At 32.3% G+C, this 26,307-nt stretch overlaps 1 protein-coding gene and 1 non-coding gene across 2 annotated transcripts; both read left to right on the plus strand.

Moving 5' to 3' along the window:
• Nucleotides 1-13,873: 13,873 nt before the first annotated feature.
• LOC120083911 (protein NUCLEAR FUSION DEFECTIVE 4-like) lies at nucleotides 13,874-15,673 on the plus strand. The gene has a single exon (XM_039039819.1). The coding sequence runs from the start codon at nucleotides 13,874-13,876 to the stop codon at nucleotides 15,671-15,673; it is 1,800 nt and encodes a 599-aa protein (XP_038895747.1).
• A 9,758-nt stretch (nucleotides 15,674-25,431) lies between these two features.
• TRNAF-GAA (transfer RNA phenylalanine (anticodon GAA)) lies at nucleotides 25,432-25,504 on the plus strand. The gene has a single exon. It is a non-coding gene; the product is annotated as a tRNA-Phe (tRNA).
• The last annotated feature ends 803 nt before the right edge of the window (nucleotides 25,505-26,307 follow it).

Below are 26,307 nucleotides of genomic sequence, written 5' to 3' on the forward strand. Positions count from 1 at the left end.
TTATTTTGTAGGTTTCGAGCACATTAAGAGTAGAACTGGGTGGGCATTAGTGACAGAATGGAGCTAAAATGGAGCCAAATTTCATCAACTGGGAAGGAAGAATGAAGAATTACAAATTTTCGCTACTTTCATAGCACTGCGGCACTCTACGATGTCGTGCTCAGTGCTGAAAAGGTAGAATGCTCATTTTTGTGAGAAGCACACAACATCGTGACACTACCTTAGAGCACCACGACGCTTCCAACCTAATGCGCATGAAGCTTCGTCAGCGATACAGTGCCGCGACGCCATCCCAATTTTTTTAATATTTTGTTTCACTGCGTAGGTCAGATTATCTCCGATTCCAGCCGAACCAATAAAATTTCTCTCTATTTTCTCCATCTTTTTGGTCTTTTATGTACCTAAACAAATCCTTGGTGTCCATGATATCAATTATGGGTTAAGGTACTCGTTTTCTAGCTTGGGTTTAGGATTTCTCCCCACTTTGATTTATTAGTTAGTTTTTTAACCGAATTATTATATCTTTTGGTTAAAATTATGTTTTAATGAATTATTATCATATCGTGGTGGATTATGTTTTAATGAATTATTATATCTGTTGGTTAAAATTATGTTTTAACGAATTATTATATTTGTTGGTTAAAATTATGTTTTAATGAATTATATTTGTTGGTTAAAATTATGTTTTAATCAATTTGTGACACTTGATTGTATGTTGATCTATAGGAAGCATTAGGTTAGGTTGTCTTGCAAATCGATTAAGATTAGTATTGATCCAAAGGAATGTTTAACTAGGCACTTGAAAGTTAAATATTCCACCTAAGGTTCCCTAGATCTTAATGCTATTAGGACAACTTAATTTTCATGCTTTTCATCTAATCACTTTGGACTAGTTATTTAATAGGGACGATTTAATTAGCTTTTCTAGTTAAATTGGTTAGGTGTAAGCAATTAATAAATTTTGGCAATGAGAATTTGATGATCAAATAATTGAATAGGGGAATTTTGTCATAACCCAATCTAGACTTTCGCATATAGAATCTCAACCTTTTACTTTATGCTTTTATTTTATGCAATTAAATTTAGTTTGCCGACAAACAATTTCAAAACCCCCCATTGGTTACCCTTTTTAACTGAGAAATTTAGATGTTCCCTATATACGATTCGGTCTTTCCACCAATGCTACTTACTAGTTGAAGTTCTAGATTACAAATATAAATATCATTTGATCAACTAAAATCCCCGACAACTTTCTGTTCATCACCTCTCCCTAACTTTACTTTAATTTTCTTAAAACCTTCGGGCCAACCCCATCTATTTCACAAGCCTTCTGTATATCCACATGAATATCACCTATCTCTTCCCGTATTTTAAGAAGTTCGTGCTTACAATGCTCAACTTCTAGTTTGGGGTCGCCTCCACCTCTTTCTATAGTGATCTTTTCTCAAGTAACATCTGCAAATCTATTTCTAATATATCCTTTGTCAGAGTTTTGGCACTTGCTCTTTTGGTCTGACCTCGACCTCGACCTCGACCATTATGGTTTGAAGGAGAAGTATGCCCATACCTTTTGTTGGTCTTCTTTCTTGGGACTCTTCATGACTTTGACTTATTATATATTGACTGAAGATCCTTTTACTTCATATTTTTTACTCGTCACGATCTTCCATGATGGGAAATTTCCCTTTAGCTAGTTCTTTTTGGGTTTTCTGAAGCTCTCCTATGTCTCCAAATGGCCTACTATCTGAGCTAAGTTATGATCCAAAGTTGTTATCATTTATTCTAAAGTCGCAAATTTCACTTCAACCTCTTCCTTAACAGGCTAAGGTCGAGGTGGGCTTAAGGCTGGCAGATTTTTTGTTGATCCTTTTGTCATTCTCCTAGGATGTTGTTCTTGATTTGATTCGACTCCACCATGCATGCCCATATCGTTGTTGTTGGGTTTTATGTCCTAAAACTCGTGGTTTGTAGACAATAGAACTTATTCTGAGAATTCAATAAAGTTTTTATTGAATATATTATTTTTTTAGAAATCCAATAAACCTAAGTCCCTTGACTATTATATGAGGACTTGAACTTTATGTGGAGACATACAAGTGGATCAGGTTCGAGTAAATAGTCAAAATGATCTATAGTATATGAATAAGGTTGGGTATCTTATTCTGGTAACACTATTGGATGCAGCCTACTCTGTAGTTGTAAAGTGCTACAAACGAATTGATTCTAATTCGTTCATGTTGAGACATGAGAAGTGGGGGTGTCCTGTGTAAATGAGTTTTGAGCAAGATCGGACCACGAAACCAGTCACTCTTACTTTATAACGTTGTTTACTATTTAAGACTGACTATTTCAAAGCGATGACCTAGGTAACTTAACCTTAATCTTGAGCTAACTATGAACTCCTGTTTGTTCGGGATTATCCTTTGATCTGCAATCGATGAGAGTAGACCAATTTTTTTTGGCTAATAAGCTTACCATTTTGGCAAAAAGACCAGATGAATAGCTGGGAACATAGGGTACAAGAGGGAATTCACTCCTACCCGATTAGGGTTAGTAGAAAGGTTGTTCCCTTTAACTGCTGATTTTTGGTCTTGAACAAGAGGCCTCACCCTCTCATTGATCCAAGGGGATCAGTGGGACTTAAAGAACAAGAAGTAATTTCGGGGGTAAAACAGAGATTCAACCCAACCGTTGTTACGAGCAACTTGTGAAGGGTTAACTTACTAATCATGGTTATATCGAGTGGACATAATATATCTACAGTGAGGGGAGTTCAGCTACAAGCTTTAGTGGAATCACCCAGTAGTTAACGAATGAGGGTTAGATCGGTCTAATGAGTTTAGCCGATTAATCTCAGATTGTTGGAGCCCATGATTTGTAGGTCTACGAGGTCCCTCTACTAGCTCGTAAATGGATAAGCTCTAGAATAGCGTGATAAGTTAATTTGAAGTGTTCAAATTAGAATTAAATGAAATTGGAGAAATAATATTTAAATATCATTTAAATATTTGAAGATGAAATTGTGTTAAAATTAATTTAATATTTGAAGATGGAATTGTGTTAAAAATTAATTTAATATTTGATATTAAATTAATTAGAATTATTTAAATTATTTAAATAATTATTTATTAATTTTATTAAGAAATTTAATTTATGAAATTAATTTTGTAAAATTAATGATATTTTCAGTTTTATTAAAATAAAATTGATTTATGAAATCAATTTTGATAAAATTGAATAAGAAAAGAAAAAAACAAAAAAATTGAAAAATAAATTTTCCATTGTTTTCTTCTACTAGCTCACCAACAACCCACTTTAACTCTTCATTAACTCCAAGCATGAGCTACATCTCATGCAGCAAATTTCTTTGCATGAATGTCTGCAGTATATTGAAGAGATTGGAGTGTTTTGAATGAGTTGCAACTGAACAAATTTTTGAGAAAAATTTGTGAGAGTAGGAGGCTTTTTTTTTTCCTTGTTGCTGCTGTGAGCTTCTCCAAATTCCCTTAATTCTAGCTTATTTTGAGTCTCACTACTCAATCTTGAGTACCAAGAGGATCATAGGGAAGATCTTGGGATGGTCTACTACAAGATTCTGTGGAGATTTGCAGCTGATTCAAAGCTTAGAGGAAGTTCTTCAAAGGTATGTCATGAAACCCATTTATTTCTGTTGAAGCATGTTTTCTTTTCTTCCAAAATTAATGAATTAGAGTGCTTATGGATCTTGGTTTCTTTCGCTACGCATTGATACCTTCCAACAATTGGTATCAGAGCCATCTATAAGCATTCAATTCGGTTTAATTTTGGTTCGGTGGGTGTTTTATATGAAAAATATGAAACTGTTGTACTAATATGGTTCTTTCAGTTTTAGCCTTTAATTTCTCTTTAATTTCTCATTTAAATTTGTAATTGGCTCTTGCTTGATGAGCTTTAATGTGTTCCCAAGAGTTTTTAATTTATTTGGAGTCATTAGGGTTGAAATTAAGCTATAATCGAAGAAACAAGTGAAGAGGCCGAGTTGCAGATTCTAGAAAATTAGACTCTGTTCTTATCGTCATTGAGCTTCAGTAGCTAAGCGATTGTTTAGCTTCATGCGTTAAACGTTGTGAAGAAAAGCTAAGTGATCGTGTAGCTTCGAGCGTTGATCTTGAGGTATTAGGCTCTAGACGATCGTGTACCTGCTGGAGCTAAACGATGCGTTGTATTGCTATACGATGACATTACATGATTGTGTAGCTTTGGGTGGGAGCTAAGCGATATGGTGAAGAGCTATACGATAGCGCTGAGCGATCGCTTACCACGATCGTTTACCTTTGATCGGGATCTAAACGATATGTTGAGTCGCTAAGTGATAGCACTACGCGATCGTTTACCTTTATGCGGCAACTAAGCGATGCGTCAAGTTCCTAAGAAATAGCACTATGCGATCGCTTACCTATGTGCAGCAGCTGGGTGATGCGTTAAAGGCTATACGATGGCATTAAACGATCGTTTACCTTTTGCGCGCATTAAACAAATGGCTTCAGGCGTTAGACGATGGAGCTAAGCGATCGTGTAGTAAATTATCCGTGCTAAACGATGGAGCTAGGCGATAGTGTTAGACACTAAGCGATCGTGTAGCTTCCTTTGGTACTAGACGATGACACTATGCAATAGAAGGAAAATACTACACGATCGTGTAGCTTTGCTAAATGATCAAGCAAATACTAAACAATCAGGAAAAATGCAAGACGATGGTCGTCATTACTAAACGATGAGACTTAGCGAGATGTTGAACATGAACAAGAGTTACTGGTTCGACTGGTTCTCTTGTGGTCTGGTCCGGTTCAGCTTCAAATGGTTCTTGGCTGGTCTGGTTCAGACGATTCAGGTTTGGTTCAAGCTACTTGAGTTCGTTTTGGAGTGATTCAAGTGGTTTGAGAGCGGTTCAGAAGCTGTTTTTGTAATAATTAGGATTTGTTTGCTTGTTTTGCCAAAACTAAAGCGATATCAGTTAGTGTTTAATTATTTATGCATGTGCATATAGTATGCCATGTAGATTTAAAATCCTACCATAAGAAGCATGTTATATGCATTGAAAGTATGTTATAAAATGATATAATATATAGTATGCATATTAGGGGGTTCTTTTATTTAATATAATAGTTATATTAGATATTGAATGCATTTGTTGTTTGTCGTGGATGTTTAACATGTCTAAAATTTTGTGAGCTGTTATAAAATTGGGTTAGACGTTTAAAATCCATAACAAAGAACAACTGCATGCTCACTTAGGTTAATCGCTTGTTTTAATAGTTAAAATAGGTCGTTAAACTTATAAAACTAGGGTCACAAACTCAACCAATATATAATCTTGTTGAAGGATAGGGGTATTTAAGTTGACGGTCTACGGAACACCTCCTACCTGGGGATTATAGCCGAATAATTGAGCGTTGGTAACCGATTTTATGAGCATTCGTGAGCGATGTGAGGTAATAAAAACGATTTATCACCTAGACATCGTAGGTTTAAAATCCATTTATAAGTGTTATACTTGGATAAACCACCTAGACTTAGGGTTGTTTTCATTAGCCGAAAAGAACCTAAGTATAAATATACCCAAACATTTAGAACACTTCAATGGGAGAATAAAAGTTATTAGCTCTCACGTCCTCAAGAGTTCACACCATGAGATCCATGCTCGGCTTCTTGTCGATTTTACCTCGACTGCTCCATACGGAAAGTGTTTGCATGGGTCAATAACAAGGTGAATGGGGGAAGTCGTTCATAGTAAGTGGGTGAGGGAAATGTGTCAACATTGTCCTACGGTCTCCTCCATTAGTTTGAACCGTGAGATTCTTATGTTGTGCTGTCATTTTTATGCGGCACTAGCTAGTCGTTAACTGCGACGACCCCTACGGAGGGTTGTAACATAGGATTCGGAACAACCCAGACTTCAGTAAAATGAATAGGGTCTTATAGTTCTGTCTTGGGTATTGTCTTCTATTTCGAAGGCATACTCATATCGTTCTGTAAGATCTGAAAATGGCGGGTCTACACTTACAAGACTTACTAAGTGTTAGTAATGATCTTGACCGAAAACGATAATTAAATGACTATCGGAATATGAGTTATTCTGGAGATAGTATTTGGTCAAGAACTGTCTTGCTTTTGTGAAGGAATTCTTGACTACCCCATGGTAGCATTTGTTTTAAATCACTTAAGTATTGTTGCAAAAATAATGATTATGGGTACATTATCACTTTGCTAAAACTTAATTGGATTTAAAAGCAATTTACTTATAAAACTTATTTATAATTTCAGACTGACGAGTTCAATTCTACGATTGTTGGCTTCGGACAAACTGATTGGGGATAACTATGTAAACTAGAAATCAAACTTGAATACAATACTTATGATTGACGATTTGAGATTTGTTTTAACGGAGGAATGTCCTCCCATTCCTAGCTCAAATTCAACCGAATTGTTTGGGAATCATTTGATAGATGGATCAGGACGAATCATAATGCTCGTGTTTATATTCTCCCCAGCCTGTCTAATGTTTTGGCCAAAAAAACACGAGAATATGAGTACTGCCAAAAAGATTATGAAATCTCTAAGGGAGATGTTTAGACAGCTGTCCTTCACCCTGAGGCATGATGCTATCAAATACATTTACAATAGTCGCATGAAAGATGGGACCAATGTTCGTGAACATGTACTGGACATGATGGTCCACTTTAATGTGGCTGAAGTGAACAACGCTATGATGGATGAGAGAAGTCAAGTTGGCTTTATTCTAGAATCTCTTTCGAAGATTTTTCTGTAATTTTGTACCAATGCCTTGATTAATAAAATCGAATACAACTTGACCACTCTATTGAAAGAGTTACATGCTTTCCAAACCATGTTAAGAACTAAGGGTTTGGAACCAGAAGTAAATATTGCTTTTGCTCAGAAGAGAGGAATGTCCTCCAAGCCTGAAGTTGCCTTCTCTTCGTAGACTAAGAGTATTCCAGCAATGAAAGACAAAGGGAAAGGGAAAAAGAAGCCTGCTGACAAGAAGAACAAGAAAACCGCTGCAGAGAAAAGGAAATGTTTCCACTACAACAAACAAGGGCATTGAAAGAGAAATTTCCCTAAATATCTTGCAGAGAATAGAGCAGAGAAAGGTAAACAGGTTGCTTAGATCTTGGAGACTATTTGCTCAACTCATCCAGTAGGAGAAGTTGCTGATGAAGATGTAATTACCTGCTTTTGTTAAATCTTGTAATGAACTTATTGTACATATATTTTTTTTTTTATTGAAGTGTTCATTTTCAGGAAATATGTTTGTTCTATCTCATAGCAACTTCTGTTAAGAATCAAATTGTTAAAAGTCATTTACAAATATTAAAATATTTAAATGGCTAAGATCGAAGTATAATAAATTTAAGATTTCTAGATCTGAATGTTAACAAGAGTTGTTAAGGCAGGTCAGACGAAGAGTTGAGAGTACCTCAATGGAGTGGGAGGAAAGTGTGCTTCCTGGCCATTATTTAGAATTAGATGGATTCCCCATATAGTTTAATAAGAAGCCTATTGTACACTAATATGTTTACAATGATTCTTTCGACTAAAGTGTTTAAGAATCATCTAGTAAGACTAGAAATACCAGAGGTTAATAACCTAGGGCAAGTGGGAGAAATATCGGGTATGAGATACCAAATGGTAAACCATGGGTATGGGATACCCTAGTTTATTGTATTTCTCTATAAAACATAGAAACTCAGTCTTATATATCGGATATATAAGTTACCACTAGAGTTTTAGTCCAAGTGGGAGTTTGTTCGGTTTTATGTCCTAAAACTCGTGGTTTGTAAATAATAGAACTTATTCTGAGAATTCAATAAAGTTGTTATTGAATATATTGTTTTTTAAGAAATCCAATAAACCTAAGTCCTTTGACTATTATATGAGTACTTGAACTTTATGTGGAGACATACAAGTGGATTAGGTTCGAGTAAATAGTCAAAATGATCTATAGTATATGAATAAGATTGGGTACCTTATTCTGGTAACATTATTGAATGTGGCCTACTCTGTAGTTTTTACAAAGAGTTGTAAACTGCTACAAATGAAGTGATCCTAATTCATTCATATTGAGACATGAGAAGTGGGGTGTCCTGTGCAAATGAGTTTTGTGCAAGATCGGACCACGAAACCAGTCATTCTTACTTTATAACACTGTTTACTGTTTAAGACTGACTATTTCAAAGCGATGGCCTAGGTAACTTAACCTTAATCTTGAGGTAACTATGAACTCCTGTTTGTTCGGGATTATCCTTTGATCTTCAAACGATGAGAGAAGACCAATTACCTCTGTGCAATAAGTTTACCATTTTGGGGATAAGACCAGATGAATAGCTGAGAACATAGGGTGCAAGAGGGAATTCACTCCTACCCGATTAGGGTTAGTAGAAAGGTTGTTCCCTTCAAATGCTGATTCTGGGTCTTGAACAAGAGGTCTCACCCTCTCATTGGCCCTAGAGGGATTCGATTTGTTGATTGGATCACAAATCAATTGTTCATTAGGGGATCAGTGGGACTTAAGGAACAAGAGGTAATTTCGAGGGTAAAACAGAGATTCGACCCAGCCGTTATTACGAGCAACTTGTGAAGGGTTAACTTACTAATCATGATTATATCGAGTGGACATAATATATCTACAGTGAGGGGAGTTCAACTACGTGCTTTAATGGAATCACCCATTAGTTAACGAATGGGGGTTAGATCGGTCTAATGAGTTTAGCATATTAATCTCGGATCATTGGAGCCCATGATCTGTAGGTCCGCGAAGTCCCCCTACTAGCTCGTAAATGGATAAGCTCTAGAATAGCATGATAAGTTAATTTGAAGTGTTCAAATTAGAATTAAATGAAATTGAAAAAATAATATTTAAATATGATTTAAATGTTTGAAGATGAAATTGTGTTAAAAATTAATTTAATATTTCATATTAAATTAATTAGAATTATTTAAATTGTTTAAATAATTATTTATTAATTTTATTAAGAAAATTAATTTATGAAATTAATTTTGTAAAATTAATAATATTTTCAGTTTTATTAAAATAAAATTGATTTATGAAATCAATTTTGATAAAATTGAATAAGAAAGAAAAAAACACAAAAATTGGAAAATAGATTTTCCATTGTCTTCTTCTACTAGCTCACCAACAACCCACTTTAACTCTTCATTAAGACCAAGCATGAGCTGCATCTCATGCAACAAATTTCTTTGTATGAATGCCTGCAATATATTTAAGAGTTTGGAGTGTTTTAAAGGAGTTGCGACCGAACAAATTTTTGAGAAAAATTCGTGAGAGTAGAAGGTTGTTCTTCTGCTTGGTTTCTATTGTGAGCTTCTCTAAATTCCCTTAATTTCAGCTTATTTTGAGTCCCACTACTCAATCTTGAGCACCAAAAGAATAGTAGGGAAGATCTTGAGGTGGTCTACTACAAGATTCTGTGGAGATTTGCAGCTAGTTCAAAGCTTAAAGGAAGTTCTTCAAAGGTATGTCATGAAACCCATTTATTTTTGTTGAAACATGTTTTCTTTTCTGCCAAAATTAATGAATTAGGGTGCTTATGGCTCCTGGTTTCTTTCGTTGCGCATTGATGCCTTCCAACAGTTGTAACCCTTGGTCTTTTTTTTGTAAGTTTGCTGAAATTGTAAACTCATTCCTCACAGACAACTCCAATTGTTGATGGAAAAATCCAACCAGGAAGACTCACTTGACCTTCACATGCTTTCGATAGTGCATTTATGACTTCGGGGAAGGAAGTCGACCTACAAGACAAGAGAAAGAAAACATTGATATGGTGCCTGCCACAGGACCTTCGACGCCTAAGTTAGTATTTAGCAAAGGGTCAGAGCAAGCTAGAGATAGGAAGAAAAGAACTTACTTTTGGGTGTGCCTATGGCCCCCTATTTATAATGTGGTAGCTTTAGATTCCTAATCCCAAAAAGAAGTAGGAAAGGTAAAAGGGATTAGGAAACGTTGATTCGGACAGGCTAAGGGAACTTGGACTATGGCCTCTGAAAGGCAAACCTTTCGGAGTGAAAAAAGGATGGTGACCACATCTGTTGGCATGTGATGTTTGGACATAGAATCGAGTCCAGTAACTGGTCAAAAAGCCTTTGCTAAAGATCTTCTTCTTAGAAAAATGACATTCTCCTAACTCGGCCTCGACCTTTGAGGTCGAGGTGGGAAAATTGGGCTAAATGGCCCAACTTGCCTTGTCCTAGGTCGAGGAGGCAGGTTGGACCAAAATGACGCAACCCACCTTGGCCTCGAAGGACAAGTTGGGCCAATTGGCCTACTAGCCTCGGCCTCAGTCATGGATGGCAGGTTGGGCCATTTGGCCCAATGCCTGTCATTTTCTCCCTCCTTTGGCCCATTGGCTCGTTTCTTGCGCTCTTTCTATCTTTTTGATCCTTGGTCTAAAAATGCCCTATAACAAGGTTATTTAAAAAAAAAAAAAAAAGGGATGTTACCAATATTATGGTAATTCCAAGAGAAATATAGAAACATATACAATGGATTGAATTTCAATAAAAAAAAGTCAAATTTATTTTCAACTATGAAGATGTATAATATATTTTCCTTGATAATTTTAACTTTGTATAAAAAGAATCAAAATATTAACTATGTAAGAAACATCAAAGTTCGAACCCATTTTTAAAAGAATTTCTAATATAGCAAAATATACTATATCGCTGATAGACTACTAGCGATATAGTTTATCACTGATAGACTCCGAGAAATTGATCTAAATTTTATTATATCTACAAATTGTTTTGCATTATACTATATCTGCTAATACTCCAGACCTAATTACTATATTTGCAATTGCTTTTTTTTTTTTTTTTTCATTTAAGAAACATTGGCTCCCATTTGTTTTCCTCCAAAATTTCCAAATAAAAACAAACTTTTTATTTTTGTTCCTAATCAAATCTTAATTTTTTGAACTAAATATAATTATCCAAACTCATGGGTCCGATTGATAGCGTTCTTGTTTTCTGTTTCCTGTTTCTGTTCCCTTTTTTCAAGAAACAGACTTGTTTGATAACCGTTCGCGTTTCTTGTTTCTAAAATTTGAGGAACTTCTCGAAAAATGAACAAATTTTGAGAAACTACAGCCTTGTTTCATTTCTATCTTATATTAAACTGTTTCTTTTCTTTAAAAAAGTGCATCCTTCGTCTATTAGTAATGTCTTATGCACACAATTTTCTTCCACATCTTGGTTGAGTGTTCATGGCCTAAGATGGGCACTTTTATTTTGTTTTGTTTTGTTTTATATTTATTTTTATCTTTCATCTTTTATTTATTTTATTTATTAATTTTATGTTTACAAAAAAAAAACTGCTATATTTATATTTTATTTTAATTTTGAATTTTAAAATTTTACAATATTTAGATTTTAATATTATTTTAATTTTCAATATGTATGTTAATTTTTTTATATTTTAAATTTCAACTCTCAAGGCACTTTTATTTATTCTTTGTTTTTTATATTTATCTCCATCTTTTATGTTTTATTTATTTTCTTTAATAATTTTTCTATTTATACAAATAATTTTACTATAATTATTTTTATTTTAATTTTGAATTTTAAAATTCTCCAATATTTAGATTTATATATTACTACTTTAATTTTCAATATGTATATTACTCTTTTTTATATATCAACTTTTGATTATTAAAATTTTGCCATATGGATGTTTATATATTATCTTAATTCTAATATTTTAGTATATCAGAAATTGAGTAGACTTATGCAATATATATAAATTTTGCCGATTAAAATATTCATTTAGCTTAACTTTAATATTTTACAACAACGATATTTAACTTGGCTTCATTTAAAACAAATGGCTAGGGTTAGAGATGATCAATAAAACATGATGCATTTTTATGGAGGCCAAACTCATAAATGACATATATAGAAGATGTAATCAGTAGTACAGTTGCATGATCATCTGATAAAGTTTTAATTAGTACGTATATCTATCGATTATTTTATTTCTTCTTTACTTAAACTTTTTATTACTTTAACAATTTTTTATAGGTTGATAGGGACTATCAGTGCATGCATCTTCAATTATTTTGTGGTTGACTACATACACAACTAAGTTGGAGTTATTTTGGATTTGATATCAACATATTTTATAATTTATAAATTTATGTTTTGTTTCATCTCCAAGTTTCTAGTACTCGTTACTATATCTCTTTTTTGTTGGGATACATGAATCTTGTATTGAATGCTTATTTTGTAACATTTATTTTGGGGATTCTGTATGTATAAATTTATTTGATTTTTAGTGTGTAGAAATGTATGAAACACAACAACAAAATTATGAATATATTTGAGAAGTTATAAATATGCAACAATAGGATTGACAAGCTATAAAAAGCTAATAAATGCCATGAATACAAAACGTTCACAATAACGTTTATCATACCTTTCATTAAATAAATAATTATAATTGTAAATAGATGTTGTAATAGACAAATAATAGCTACATATTTTTTCTATTAAAGTGATTTTATAGCTTTTTAAAAAATGTTATCTTAAATGTTGCAAAGACTAAATGTGCTTTTTGAAACTTGTATTTATAGCATTTTCAAAATGCTATAAAAAATCGAACATTTCATAGCATTTAGCAAGTGCTATAGAAGGAAACTTATTATAGCATGTAACAAAACGCTATAAAAAGTTGAACTTTTTGGTAGCGTATAAAAAGTGCTGTAAAAAGCTCAATAATTTTAATAGCATGGGCTGTCACGGCTTTAGACAAAATGCTATAATAGACCTATGATAACATTTTTTTGAAGCTATAGTAGGCCTCTTTTCCTGTAGTGTGACATTGTCGATCAAATTTGGACAACATAGGAAGAATATGATACAATTTGTTACTATATTTAGTTTTCGTTGGGACTTACTTGTATTAGATGACATAAATTTTTTATAATATATTTTTCGATGTTTAATATATGACATATATTCTCTTTTTATATTATATTGCTAAAAAAAGGGAAAAAACAAGAGAAAAAAAAGAAAAAAATGGGTGATTTTCAAAAATAGAATAACGATGGAAATTATTTACATAAAATAGCAAAATTTTAATTTTCGTTGATAAAGGTTGATAGAAGTCTATCATTGTCTATCAGTGATGGAAACTGATAGAAGTCTATCACTGATAGACATGAATAGAAGTCTTTGAATATCTATCAGTATTTTTTTCTATTTTTATAAATAGTTTGATATTTTTTCTATAGGTGAAAATTTCCCCCCCTAAAAAAAACAAGAAACAAGAAACAAGAAATAGTTTTCAAACAAGTTTCTATTTCAGTTTATTTTAAGAAACAGGAATAGTTATCAAACATATTCCAGTTTTTTGTTCTCAAAAAAGAAGAAATATGAAACAGGGAATCGAAAAACAGAAAACAAAAACGTTATCAAACGGGCCCTAATTTTCAATTACTTTCTTTGTCTACATTTTTAGTACCAAAAGATAGGAATAGATGATACAAATAATCTTTCCGATAAAGTAAAATTTCATGAAGTTAAAAAGATTATATCTATGTTGGGTTTTGATTAACCAACAAATTAAGAAAAAAAAAGTTTTTACTTGAACAATCATTCTCCATCATTAAATTATACCGATATCCCATTGGACAGATTTTAGTTACACAAACTAAAGAACTGAAATTCCTTTTAATAACCCACCAAATTAATCCCCAAACCTCATTTTCGTTCGTTCATTCATTCTTCTTCTTCTTCTTCTTCTTCTTCTTCTTCTTCTTCTTCTTCTTCTTCACCACTTTCTTCCTCATAATTCCCAGTCATGGCTGACAACTTTCTCCTAGAATCTTGGCGTTTCGTCAAACAACTTGCAGCAGGACGATGGTTTTCAGTCTTTGCTTCATTTCTAATCATGATCGGAGCAGGTTCAACTTATGTTTTTGGAACATACTCCAGAGTTATGAAAACCCAATTCGATTACAACCAAACCCAAATCAACACATTAGGATTCGCCAAAGATCTCGGTTCTAACCTCGGAGTTTTTGCTGGTCTTCTCGGCGAGGTTGTGCCGCCATGGGTTCTGTTCATCGTCGGTTCATTTCTCAATTTCTATAGCTATTTCATGATTTGGCTTTCCATTACTTGCCGTATCGCTAAACCCAAATTATGGCAAATGTTCTTTTACATTTCCTTAGCTGCTAATTCACAAAATTTCTCTAACACAGCCGTTTTAGTAACAAGTGTAAGAAATTTCCCCGATCGACGAGGAATCATTCTCGGACTTCTCAAAGGCTTTGTCGGAATCGGAGGTGCCACTTTAACTCAATTCTATTTAGCCATTTATGGCCATGAAAATCCAGAAAATTTGGTGCTTCTTCTTTCATGGTTTCCCACTTTTATTTCTTTGGTATTTTCTCTCACGATTCGAACAATCAATATCCATAAAAGCCCTGAAGAACTCAGAGTTCTTTACCATTTGCTTTATGTCTCAATCATTCTTGCTCTGTTTCTCTTATTTTTGACGATTACCCAAAAACAAGCAGCGTTTTCTCCAGCTGGGTATATAAGTGGAGCTGCTGTAATTATTGGATTACTATTAATTCCGCTTTTAATCGCCATTAGAGAAGAACTCGTGCTCTTCAAACTCAACAAACAAGCTGAAAACGTTCCTTCCACCCCTGTTTTCGTTCCTGAATTGAAAGCGTCATCAAAACCTCCACCTACAAACAATGACACCTTAACCCCACTTGAGGAAATCCCCGAAACTAATTCACCGTCATGTTTCTCAAACATATTCAACAAACCCGAACGTGGAGAAGATTACACTATATTACAAGCTCTGTTTAGCAAAGACATGGCGCTTATTTTCATAGGAACACTTTGTGGGTGTGGTTCATCAATTGCTGCCATTGATAACATAGGCCAAATCGGCGAATCACTTGGCTATCCATCTCAATCCATAAGCATATTCGTTTCATTGGTATCGATATTCAATTTCTTCGGCAGAGTAGGCTCTGGTTTCATCTCTGAAACTCTTATGTCAAAATACAAAGTACCTCGTCCTTTAATGTTCGCTCTCTCTCATCTTCTAACTTGTATTGGTATGCTCTTCGTCGCATTCCCATATCGTGGCTCAATCTACATAGCTTCATTGATAATCGGGTTCGGATTCGGAGCTCAAGTACCGATGATATTCGCTATACTTTCGGAGCTTTTCGGGTTGAAATATTACGCAACAATCTTCAACTGTGCACAATTGGCAGTCCCAATTGGATCATATATACTGAATGTGCATGTAATTGGGAAATTGTATGATGTTGAAGCAACAAAAGATGGTGGAATAAAGAATGGAAAAGGACTAACTTGCGAAGGAGCTCATTGTTTTAGTGGGTCGTTCTTGGTTTTGGCTGTGGTGGTGTTGATTGGAGCTTTGGCTTCGCTTGTATTGGCTTTTAGAACAAAAGAATTTTACAAAGGAGATGTTTATAAAAAGTATAAAGAGGATATGTGGATTCCTCAATCGGATATGGAATTTTATTGTTTAGATAATAGGAAGAAAGTTGTTAACAATTTGCCGCGGATTGTTATGCCGCCTAAATATAGTTTTCTCAATATAATATAGAGTGATGTTGAGAAAAATCTTTGTTCTTGAAATCTTGTTATGTATGTTATGTATTCTAAGTATGTTTGGTTCCTTTTTTTTTTTTTTTTTTTTTTTTTTTTTTTTTTTGTTTAGGTAAATATTTGAAGTGTTGTATTGTTTGGATCCAATATTTTTTTGTTAAGGTAAATAATTGAAATTCATATATCAAAATTCAAACCAAATGGTTAAAATAAATTAAGGGTGGAAAAAGTTTATAAATCAACAAATTGACGATATAAGTTAAAATACACTTTTGGTTTGTAAATTTTTATGAAATTAATAATTTAATCTCTGAACTTTAGTTAAATTTGTTACTGTTTATAAATAATGATTTTCGGATGATTTAGAACGGGTAAGAATTTCATTGAAAATCATACTGATATTATTCATGATATGGACTAGATTGTTACAAATTGAAAATGCAGGGACTAAATCATTAGTTATTCAAGTTTAGGAACTAAAGTATTAGATGGACCAAATCGTGATGTACTAAAATTCATAGACTAAATTGTTAATTTCATGAAAGTTTAGGGACCAAAAGTGTTTTTAATTTAATAGTTATTTTCAGGTAAGAAAATACAATATAATATATAAATATGTTTCTAAAATTTGTAGTGAAGAGATGCTAATAGATAATAATAATAAAAAAAAGTTTTTGAAAGACATAATAATAAACTAGTACACGGGACTAAATTTAAGATTATTGAATGTACCATGATTAAAATTGAATATTTAAAATTAGAGAGACTAAAATTAAGCAAGTTCCAAACTACATGGATCAAAATGATATGTTAACTTAATATCAACAAAGGTTGTCAATCAGCTTTGGATATGAATCTCACGTCAATCAAGACAAAACTCAAAAGTATATTCTTGTTTGGAATTTGTTAATGGACCAAGATTAGCACCGAGCTATGAAAGTGACCATGTTGAGGAAAATGTAGATGTCTCAATTTTATTGAAATGTTAATGAAATTTTTAATACCATAATTAGCAACACAATGAACTTGAACAATTTTTAGCATTTTAAACAGCTTTCCAAAACCCATCACATAAAGGGGGCGTTCGGGGCATTGACTTAACTTGATTTGAATTAGGTTTTTAACTCTCAACTCAATCATTGGTCCACCAACTTCACAAACTGGTGTTATATAACTCAACTCCACTAACTTCAACAGTGTTCAATATTGAAGTTTGCATATTTAATGAGAACTTCATCTTTTCTTATATTTTCTTCTCTCTCATCCCCCCCCCCCTCCCCAATGTTTTCAATGACTCCACCTACTGACCAACTCCGATGATATGTTCTAACGACCACCTCCAATGGCCAACTCCAGCGACGATCTCTGGCGACCACCTCGAACACCCAACTCTGACAACAACCATCGTTAGTGATTATGTTGCCTCACTCCAGCAACATGCTTCAATGAACACATCCGGTGGTCAAATTCTAACAACCAACTCCGACGATGACCACCTCAAGCAATCATCTCCAACAACCACATCTGACGTCCAACTCCATGTGACTACCACCTTTAGCTATGAACTCTGTCCACCAACTCCATCTATCATCTCCAATGACTAACTCTAACAATCAACTCAGTTGATCAGTTGATCATATACTAAATATAAAAAAGAAAGCTTGGTCGGTTAAAGTGTTTTTAAATAAAAAATTGAAATTATTAGTTCACAATGTTTGATTGTTGTCTTATATAGTAGTTTAAACCCTCAGGCTTTACTTTTTGTTTCACCCAAAAGGCCTCATACCATTGGTGGTAGTTGTCCTTCCTTATATATCCATAATCATTCCATTATCTAGTTGACATCAGACTTTGATCACATTTCCAATATCAACGTACATGCATAATAAACTCTAACCTACTACTTGACATAAGTTGCTATGAAAGGCCCCAAACCTCTTAATGACCTAACTTTTTCTTTTTTGTGCATATTACAGTCAGACATTTTACTAATGTGAAATTATATTGTAATTTTGTTGTTTGTATGAAACAAGAGTATTTTGTCTACCTCAAGTACAATGGTTACATGTAAAAAAAAATGGTAAAATATATGTGAAGGTTAAAAAAAATGGTAAAATGTATGTGAAGGTTTTAAGTTGACAACTCAGCTGACAGAAAATCATACTTTGTAGATTACAAAAGATTGCACCAAATACCTTGACTTAATAACTCAACTATGCACCTTAAACACATACTTTCTAACTTCACGGACATTTAAACTCCACAGACATATTAACTCCAAACTTCATAACTCAACTCAGTGCCCTATAGAATCTCAAAATGTTATCTCATCGAATCAAGAAAAGGATATATAGTGGCACATTCTCTAGGTACGTATGTGTGGAGAACAAGACATTTTGAAGTTTAATTTGGTTAGAAAGTTGTCATCTTTGTTGAGAAAAACCTTACACTTCTACCTAAGATAAGTAAAAAATAATCGAGAAATTAAAAAAAAAACAAAAATAAGAAACAGAAAAACTTACGTGAAAAACTCCAAAACTTGAGAAATATCAAGACCCACCAAGAAGAAAATTCACTATGTGAAAAATTATACAATCACAAACTAAAGCTTTTGTACACAATCTCCCATCGCTTTTATACCACTCATATATCATTTTTCTCACTCTCAAACTAAAGAATACAAAAAAGGATTGTAATTAGGGTTAGTATATCTAAGCTCAAAGTGTTTGTAATTGAGACAATTTGAAATTAATGTCATAGGTTTCTTGGTATAGTACTTGGAACCCATAACTTTTTTGGACATTTTTGATGTGCGATAATTAATCTTCTAATATTTTGTCAATATTCTAAAAAATTCACCTAGGCAAGATATATATTTGAAGAATCCACAACTTGACATATTGAACTTTCTTTTTTAAAAAAAATTACAAACCTACTAGACCAAAATTGAAAGTTTAGGATCCCATTAAACATAAAATTTAATTCTATATCTACTAGATCAATTATTTATTTTATTTTTTACAATTTGAATATGTAGGGAACGATTCAAATAAAAAATTGAAAGTTCACGAACCATTATACATTTTAAGTTATACGACCAAGCAAACACAAAATTGAAAGTCGACATACTTATCAGGGTTTTTTTTTAAGATATAAGGATCAAATATACAAATTAAAAAAAAAAAAAGAGAAATAAACTTGTAATTTAACTTTTTATGTATATATTCGAGTTCTTCAATATTTGTTATTACATTAATACAAAAAACAAGGAATGCAAACATATCTAGTTTACTTGGGTTAAAATACTATATGGTCCTATCTTCATTAGAAGTTCCTAAATGGAACTACTTTATGTCTTACATAGAACATATATTTTTTTTATTTTTATATAAAATACATTCTCTAATGTATCTCTGTATCGTTTACCTCTACAAAATACCAAAAAAAATTGAACGATTTTAGATTAGATTAGAATGGATATAATGAAATTCCTTGACTGGTTCTTCATTGAGAAATTATCCCTTTTATTTGTTTTGACTATACGGATAACAAACAATTACAAAAAATATCAAAATATCAAAATTTCTAATACTAGCTAAATATAATAGCTATATATTTATACATAACATTCATATTTGAAAATATTTATCAAAAGAAAAATTTCATAATAGCATAGCAGTTAATAATTAAAATAAAAAATTTTAAGAAAAATAAACAGAGTTTTCTTATTTGAAATGCCTTGTGATCTTCAACCAATTTTGGACTTCAATATCATTACCAGGAGTAAGTGCTATAGTTTGTTTCCAATACTAAGCGGCTTGATTGAACCAAGCCTCCGCAATTTTAGAATCTCCCTGTCGAATGGCCTGTTCTCCCCGGTCGGAATAGGCAGGTAAATTCCTTCCCTTAGAACCGTACTTGAGAGTTTCCTACCTCATATGTCTCAACAGTCAATTCTTTTGTTGTCCCATATTTTAAAAAATTTACCATATCTAATCTAATTGAATGAAAATTTTCATAAATCTAGCCCATTTTTTTTCTCGAGTTAAGCAAAAGAAGTTAATTATATAAGTTTCAAACTTCAATTTTGCTGAATAATTAAATAAGTTTTATCTTTTCTTCCACCTTCAGAAGAATAAAGCATAGGCATTCCACTATCGTTTCAATTTTCTAAAAGATAACTATCTCGGTTTCATCTAGAAATCTATATAGAATCCTTGAAAAAGACTTTCCTTCATAAGAAAGAAAAGACTTATTGTGTTTGGGATCTGATGCTACACCGCTGCTCAATATCGTAGGGGATCCACCCTATTACATAAGTGGACTCCATTTTAATCTTATATCATGATATAAGTAAGCAGTTTTTATTGTATTGGCAAAAAACCTGACTAATTGATCTCTACGGTGCTTCTTCTAGATCCTTTATCCATTGAATAAAGTATATAGGTATATAATATTTCTACTTCTATGAAGTTTCTTTCTTTGCTACAGCTGATCAAATTGTTAGTTTGAACAATAAAAGCCTATTTTCTTTTAGTATTTATTAGTGAATTTGCTCTTTTTTTTCTTTCTATAGTGGAGATAGTCGCACATAATGACAGATCACAACCATATTATTTAAAGCTTGTGGTAAGAATGGGTTTCGTTCTAGTGCCCGAAAATAATATTCCAAAGCTTTTGTATGTTCTCCATTCCTTGTGTGAATAAGACCTATGTTATAGAGTATATAACTTTGATCATAGGGATCGATTTCTAGTCGCATCGCTTCATAATAATTTTGTAGAGCTTTCACATAATTTCCTTTGGATTGAGCTGACATCCGTTACTGTCGTTCGTTATTCCATTCAAAAAATCTCCGTTCCAGAATTGTACGTGATATTTTCATCTCAAACGGCTCCCCCTTTATGTGTTGTGCATAATGAGTTGAGAATAATACATGAAATAAAAAAGATTGAAATACTCTCATTATGAACTCATGGGACTAGCGTTTTTACAAAAAATCTCTAGCCAACCTTCCTGTAATAGATCTTTTCTTAACATCAAGCATGGTGTTACTAGATTAAAAAAAATGGTAACTCTAAAAATTTCTTTGTCCTCAATGCCTTTAAATTTCGAGGAATTAGTCACTTCAACAGTCTTTGATGGTTATACGGGTATCCAAAATACAAACGAGATGGATGTTTGTTGTCCCAACCATTTTTCTAAGTTCTGATCCCGATAAGGAAAAGGGATATTTATAATAAAGTTTTGATGTTGTTGATTCCTAGGTGTAGTGCTTTTTCCTCTCTGCTACCTATTTTTACTAATGAATATTTTTACTAGTGCAGTAGGGTCGACTTAATTTATAGGTTACACCTTTTGCTTAATACTAGAATCGATAATTAAAGCATCTGAGGTTACATTAATCGGGGATACACGACAGAAGGAATTTTTTGATTTTCAGATTTTTACTAGTGAATATTTCAATTATTGTTTTCTTTCTATCCCAAATATTGTGTCTTTCTACTAGGAGAGCAGTAAAGGAAATTGAAAAAAAAATCAAATCGCACTATCTCCGTAATAGGTGAATGCCTCTTTTCCCTGAAAGTTGTCGGAATTATTCGTAATAAGATATTGGCTACAATTGAAAGGTCTTATCAATAAAATTTTCATTTATCCCATCAGATCTAGGCATCGATAACAACCCAATTCTATAATTTCTTTTAATTACCTCTTGCAAGAAAATGATCCCACAAAAAAAGGAATTGCATAGTACGAAATAACATAAAATAAAAACGGATTCATTAAAATAAAAAATCCCACTCAATATATTCAAATTGTTTCTTTTTGAGTTCACAGGAATCAATAAAACAGAAGAAATATTTCAATCCGGTTAAATTTCATCCAAATGTAGTAGGATCAGAATGAAGAGAACTATTCTGATTTCAACGAAGTTGAAGAAAAAAAGAATTTAATTTATCTTACACATGGGGGTAATTCTAGAAGTAGTTTTTTTTTTTTTTTAATTGAATTATTATGATACAAAGAGGAAAAAGAATCGAATAATTATTCTATGATTCATAAATTTTAACTAGATCTATGTATGGGATAAACAGTTGTTGGTAAAAAATTGGAAACTGCAAAAGTCGATTTTTTATAAAAAAAAATGGAATCATAGTTTAAAAAACTAAATAGAATCATGAACTAAAAGTATTCATTAAACATAGTTTAAAAAAAATTATTTTTATTGTTAGAATTGGTTGGACGTGCCTATCAAAAATAAATTGAATATGAATGACTCACTATTAACTCGGTTTCTGGGCCATAATCATTTTGTAGGAGAGATGGCGAGTAGTTGAAGGCGTAACATTGGAACTGCTATGTAGGCTTTTGTTTACCTAGGGTTCGAATCCCTCTCTTTCCATACTAATTCAACAATGTTACTGACCACAATGTATCAAATCAAATAACAATGGATATTATTATTCCAACGGTTAGACCTTTCTTGGATATAGATTCTCTATTTCGAATTTTTCATTTTTATGGTACGGAAATGAAAATACTGGAAAGAATGGATAAGAGATGAAAATCCCCCTCTCGCTCAATGATACATGAATGTCAGAAAAATTTCCAGATCAAAACGTTACTTTACTTTCCTTCGGTCTTTTTACTTAGACTTCGGCGAAGTAAAGGACGAAATTGTCCGAACCCTTGTTTTTTAGTTAGGTTTAAGTTTATTCTACAACAAGCAATTCATTTATTTTCAAATTGACCCATTTACTATCTATTATTTGATTGACAAATCCTTTATATTGCAATGGTTGAAGAGTCAAATGTTTTGGCAACTCCTGAGGGGGGATGAATCAAGATAATTTTGAATTAGTGCTCTCGATTTTTTTTCATCCTTTGTTGTAATAATATCTCGGGGTTTGTACCGATAACTTGGTATATCCACTATAGAACCATTAACTAAAATATGTCTATAATTAACTAATTGTCGGGCTTGAGGAATAGTCGAAGCCACACCTAATCAAAAAAGGATGTTATCCAAACGTATTTCAAGTAATTGTAGTAAAATTTGACCCATTGATCCTTTGGCTTTTCCGACGATACGAGCATATTTAAGTAATTTTCGTTCTGTAAGACCATAATGAAAACACAATTTTTGTTTTTCTTTTAAATGAATACGATATTGAGATTTTTTACCGGAACGCGATTGGTTTTTAAGATCGTTTCCGGTTTTGGGCCTTGTACTAGTTAGTCCCGGTAAATCCCCAAGACGGCATATTTTTTTTTAAACGATGCCCTCTGTAACGTGACATGAAGACTCCTTATTTTTATTTTAGATAAATTTCATAAACCTAAATTAAAACTAAACTAAATGATAAATATGATAAATGAAGCGAAATTCAGTAAAGTATTGTACTACAAAATAAGGAAAAATTAGATGACTTAGATCAATATCCGGATTCTATTGTATATGTAAATAATATAAAAACGTAAAAGTTCATTTCTTGATTTGTTCTATAGAAATAGAACCTCTCCTTTAGTCATAAAAGGAAGTTCCTATGATGTGTTAGATCGGTGACCTTTGAAAAAAGGGTAAGAAGTAGTTTCTCTATTTATTTGATTTTTGACATAATTGATAAATCAAATAAATAAAGAAAAGCTGGCTATCAGAATCGAACTGATGACCACGATGCTCTAACCTCTGAGTTAAGCGGACTCACATAGCAGAAATGTTACATGCATAGTAATTTACTAAATTACTGGGATCTTAGCTATTCCTAATTAGTACGAATATAGAATCTAATTTCATTTCAAATAAATATTATTAATTATGTTCTATTATAGAACATAATAATTAATATAATGATTAATAGAATATAGAATTTTGTTCTATTTATCAAATGGATGTGTATCAATAATTAATGTGTTAATCTCAATTAGATAGTAAATTTTTGTTTTTGAATTCAAATGACATTTAAAATTCTTATTATTTTTCTGATTTTTAGTTATTTTAATTTTAGGTTTTTTAGTTATTTACTATTTTCTTCATTTTTTTTTACTATGCTATTTGAATGTCTGCCTATTTAAATGAAATGAAAATATTACAATATTTCATTACATAATTTTGATTTTCGCTTTTTATATTATATTTTATATTGATATTGAAATTTCTTATATTTATTTTATATTTATATAATATAATTATATAATAATAATATAAATATATTATATTATATAATGAGTTATAGAATAATTGGTTAATGACTATTCTATTAATATTATAATTATATACTATATTAAATAATTTATCGAATAATAAAGTTATTTTTAGTTATGTTATAGAAGATCTACCCTAAGGGTAGGGTAAGATAGAATCAAAAAAAAATGAAAAGGTGCAATCCAAACCAACTAAATGCAATTGAGATGATAATGAAGCATTTCTCTTTTTTCATTCTGAAAGGTGGAAGCTAAGACGAAAAAAAGAATCGACCGTTTAAGTATTCAAAATTTGACTAAGAAAAAAATCGAAAGAGGGGCAAATATATATGTCTATATATCTATCTATATTGAATTATATTGAATTGCAGATACAGAAATGATAGAATCATTTTGGATCGGACCAAATACGGGTCTCCGATAGAGAGAGATGAAAGAAGATACACAAGAAATCCAATAGGAGGAAACACTGTTCAATAGAGGAATCGGTATTCTAATGACTTCAGTGGTTCCAGTATAATACAAATGAAAGAAAACGGGGAAGGACATCATAATGCGATACTAATCTTAAAAGAGGGGGATATGTCGAAATCGGTAGACGCTACGGACTTAATTAGATTGAGCCTTGGTATGGAAACCTACTAAGTGATAACTTTCAAATTCAGAGAAACCCTGGAATGAAAATGGGCAATCCTGAGCCAAATCCTTTTTCCGAAAACAAAAAAAAGGGTAGGTGCAGAGACTCAATGGAATCTGTTCTAACAAATGGAGTTGACTACGTTGCGTTAGTAAAGGAATGAATCCTTCCATCGAAACTCCAGAAAAGATGAAAGATAAACGTATTACGTACTGAAATATTGATTAATGACAACTCGAATCTCTCTTTTTTGATATTTATATATAAATATCAAAAATGATATATCAAAATGAACGAATTGTTATGAATCGATTCCAATATCTCCAAGTTGAAAAAAGAATCGAATATTCATTGATCAAATCATTTACTCCATCATACATAGTCTGATAGATCTTTTGAAGAACTGATTAATCAGATGCGAATAGAATAAAGATAGAGTCCCATTCTACATGTCAATACCGACAAAAATGAAATTTATAGTAAGAGGAAAATCCGTCGACTTTAAAAATCGTGAGGGTTCAAGTCCCTCTATCCCCAAAACCCTAAAAAGGCCCGTTGGCCTCTTTCATTTTAATTATTTATCCTTTCATTAGCAATTCACAATTCGTTATGTTAATCATTCATTCGACTCTTTCACAAGCGTATTTGAGCGGAAATTTGATTTCTTATCACAAGGCTTGTGGTATGTATTCTATATGATACACGTACAAACGAACATCCTTGCGCAAGTAATCCCCCTTGTGAAATTTGAATGATTAACAATACTGTCTACTGTACTGAAACTTCCAAAGTCTTATCCAAGCCCTGAAATTTCGTGGATCTTCAAAAAGAAGACTTTGGAATACCTTTTTTCTGATTTACAATTGACATAGACCAAAGTCATCTATTAAAATAAGGATAATGTGTCGGAAATGGCCGGGATAGCTCAGTTGGTAGAGCAGAGGACTGAAAATCCTCGTGTCACCAGTTCAAATCTGGTTCTTGGCACATCATGATGTCGGGAAATCTACCCTTTAACTAAAAACTAAACTATATATATTTTTGACTCTATTTATAGATGAGTAAAATAGACAAGTAAAGATAAAGAGGATATTTATATAAATATGTAAAGGATATATATAGATATGTAAAAGAAAAGAATTTTATTTTGTTTCCTCTTCTTTTTTATTTGTTCATACTCTGTCTCCTCGCGTTCAATTAATACTTTATACATATTTGAAAGGTTCAATTAGTTCCTTATAAGACCCAAAAGTCTAGTCTCGGGGAGTTGAAAGGCGGGAATGGCCAAGATTCATCTCAGATACAGTACAAATAGAATCCGATTCTCTTTTCATATTATATTTCTTCATTTCCCCCTATGTGACTTTTTAAAACACATCTAAGTCATATGCGTGATACATAGTTCATAATGCAGAACGCATTTAGTTCATCCTATTAGCTCGGCTCATCCAAAATAAGTATGTTAAAAATTTGATAATCTCACCAAATCTCTAATTGTCTTTTTTTTTTATATTTCAAATCAATAATAATAAGATGAATGAGACTTCAATTACTATGCTATATCTAGAATAGAACGTACAAATGTATTTGAATATCTTGAGTTGTCGAAGTGAAGATTAGTTTCGTATTATTTAATGAGCATCTTGTATTTCATAAAAATTGGGGGCAATATAATCCTTACGTAAGGGCCATCCTACCCAACTTTCAGGCATTAAAATACGCTTTAGACGTGGATGATTATCATAAGAAATTCCCAACATATCATAAGATTCCCTTTCGGGAAAATCCGC

Source organism: Benincasa hispida, unplaced genomic scaffold (assembly GCF_027475165.1).
Source record: "Benincasa hispida cultivar pf3 unplaced genomic scaffold, pf3_genome.v1.1 HicScf527, whole genome shotgun sequence".
Taxonomy (NCBI): Eukaryota; Viridiplantae; Streptophyta; class Magnoliopsida; order Cucurbitales; family Cucurbitaceae; genus Benincasa; species Benincasa hispida.

What these genes read in the sequence shown, in the direction of transcription:
- LOC120083911 (XM_039039819.1), top strand. Translation starts at nt 13,874, where the DNA reads ATGGCTGACAACTTTCTCCTAGAATCTTGGCGTTTCGTCAAACAACTT.